Source organism: Agrilus planipennis, unplaced genomic scaffold (assembly GCF_000699045.2).
Source record: "Agrilus planipennis isolate EAB-ADULT unplaced genomic scaffold, Apla_2.0 scaffold221, whole genome shotgun sequence".
NCBI classification, from domain to species: Eukaryota; Metazoa; Arthropoda; class Insecta; order Coleoptera; family Buprestidae; genus Agrilus; species Agrilus planipennis.
In genome coordinates this window covers 116,349-118,369 of record NW_020439479.1, presented here as the reverse complement: position 1 = coordinate 118,369, position 2,021 = coordinate 116,349, and the positions used below count along the sequence as shown (strand labels likewise).

The window sequence follows — 2,021 nt, the reverse complement described above, 5'->3', positions numbered from 1 at the left end:
ACATATTAGAGGCAGAAACAGGAGTTAGGAGGGGTAGAGGTAGACCTAGATTAGATTACTGTTCGCAAATAGTTAAGGATGTGGGCTGTTCTAGTTTTAGGGAAATGCGAAGTTTAGCTCAGGATAGGAAAGAGTGGAGGTACGTGTCCAACTTGTCTTAGAACTGATGACTTTATGATGAAGTACTTGTATACGTCAAATTTTAATTTGTGTTTCTGTCGAAAGACACAGAGTGTTGTTGTTTGACTGATTGTGATCAGGTCTTTCAATCGGTTTGCATATATAAAAACATATAATGTGCACGTATACTTTTAAATAAAATATAAAATGCTTTTTTTTTAATGCAAGATAAATATCGGTTTTTTCATTCTGTATTTGCATTTTAAATACAAGTATTTCAAATTAATCACAACTCTGGTGTAGGGGCACTTTCTTCTTCTTCATTAAAATTCGAATTGAATAGTACCTACAACATTTAGGTACGCAATAAGTGTCAAAGGTCTTAAACATAAGATTACTGTCAAAAAAATTATACGCCAATAAGGGTTCCAAATTAGATACTTTCTGGATTTATGCTGGTTTTTACTACATGTATTCTGTTTTTCCATGTTTCGAATTTAAGAACACTTCAGAAATGAAATATTTATGTATATAAAATTTAATATTAAATTTCTGTTTTGTTACAGGAGGAAGAACTTAGGGCAAGTGGTGATCCGAAATTCCAACACCTCAGCGAGGAACTGCACGTAGAAATAAGCGCCTTCGCGACTCCTGCAGAAGCACACGCAAGAATAGCATATGCATTAGCTGAAGTTAGGAGGTTTTTAGTGCCAGTAAGTGCGTTTTCGTATTTTTATAAGTCTGTTGCTAATTTCGTCCGAAAATCGAACATTTCATTCTTTTGTTTGTCCAGTGAACTAAACCATTTTAAAAAATTATTAANAGTCTCTCACAGAGAGACTGAATGAATAAAACTGAAAAATTGAGAGACTCGAGTCTCTCGTAGAAAGACTGCGATCTCTGAAATATGTTGAACTTAGAAAATTTTAACCATGTCTATCGAGGCACCACTTATTGAGAGATTCGAGTCTCTCGTTCAGAGACTGGATACGAAATGAGGATCTTTCTATGAGCGACTCAAGTCTTTCGTTCAGAGACGCTAAACAGTTTTTTTGACAGTCTCTCGACAGTCTCTCTCAGCGATACCAGAGAAACTCGATGAGAGACGGAGACTCAAGTCTCGCTTTCAGAGACTCTGAGAGACTGAAAATTTTTATCTCGGGTATCATAGTATAATTATTTTTGAATCTTCATCAAGTTAAAATCAAAGCTGTTAAATTGATAAAAATACTTATTAACCAGCCAAAACTAGGAATAATATAAAAAGTAGCATTAACGATAGCTATTATTATTATTACCTTTGATGAAGGTTAGTTATTTTGCCGGATAATAGTTCATGTCTTCATTTTAGCCGGCTTTTCATTCAATGCCACCCTCACTAACATTCAAAACTACATTAAACCCCTTTAAAGAAGTCACTGAAACACTAAACCAATGAAATTTTAATTCTTGGTTGATGGATTTCAACGCGAGAGTTGAGTTGAAACAGTTGAAATGAGTCTATAATGATTATAAACACTAAAAGTCTGCAAGGTGGCAAAATTGTTATCGCAGTTATTGTTAATCAAAATTTGATATATGTACCAACAAGCGGCCGTAATTATTACAGTTCGGGTATACTGATGTTTTCAAATTCATAAGAAAAAGTGTAAACACAAGAACTTTACCGAAATAGCTAATAACATACTTCATTTACTTTCCGTAGCGATGTGACCTTCAGTTTGACCGGCGCAAAGTAGAAAAGAACAGCACTAGGCCAGAAAAGGAAGAAGACAACTCTCGGCCAAACTCTTAACCGGTGAGGAGCGTATAATCCGTACAGTACTGCACGGAAAAATTGACCATTTTATCCACTACAATTGCATTGCTCAAATGTGCTGTTATTGGTACCATTTACTACT

The 2,021-nt window shown here is 35.0% G+C and overlaps 1 protein-coding gene across 1 annotated transcript in view; it reads left to right on the top strand.

The window, feature by feature from the left end:
* Positions 1 to 2,021, top strand: part of LOC108738768 (KH domain-containing, RNA-binding, signal transduction-associated protein 2-like) — a 140,566-nt gene that overhangs the window by 81,299 nt on the left and 57,246 nt on the right. Inside the window, exon 4 of the mRNA XM_025979153.1 lies at positions 687 to 833. Within this exon, the coding sequence (XP_025834938.1) occupies positions 687 to 833 (147 nt within the window). The remainder of the gene's footprint in view (positions 1 to 686; positions 834 to 2,021) is intronic.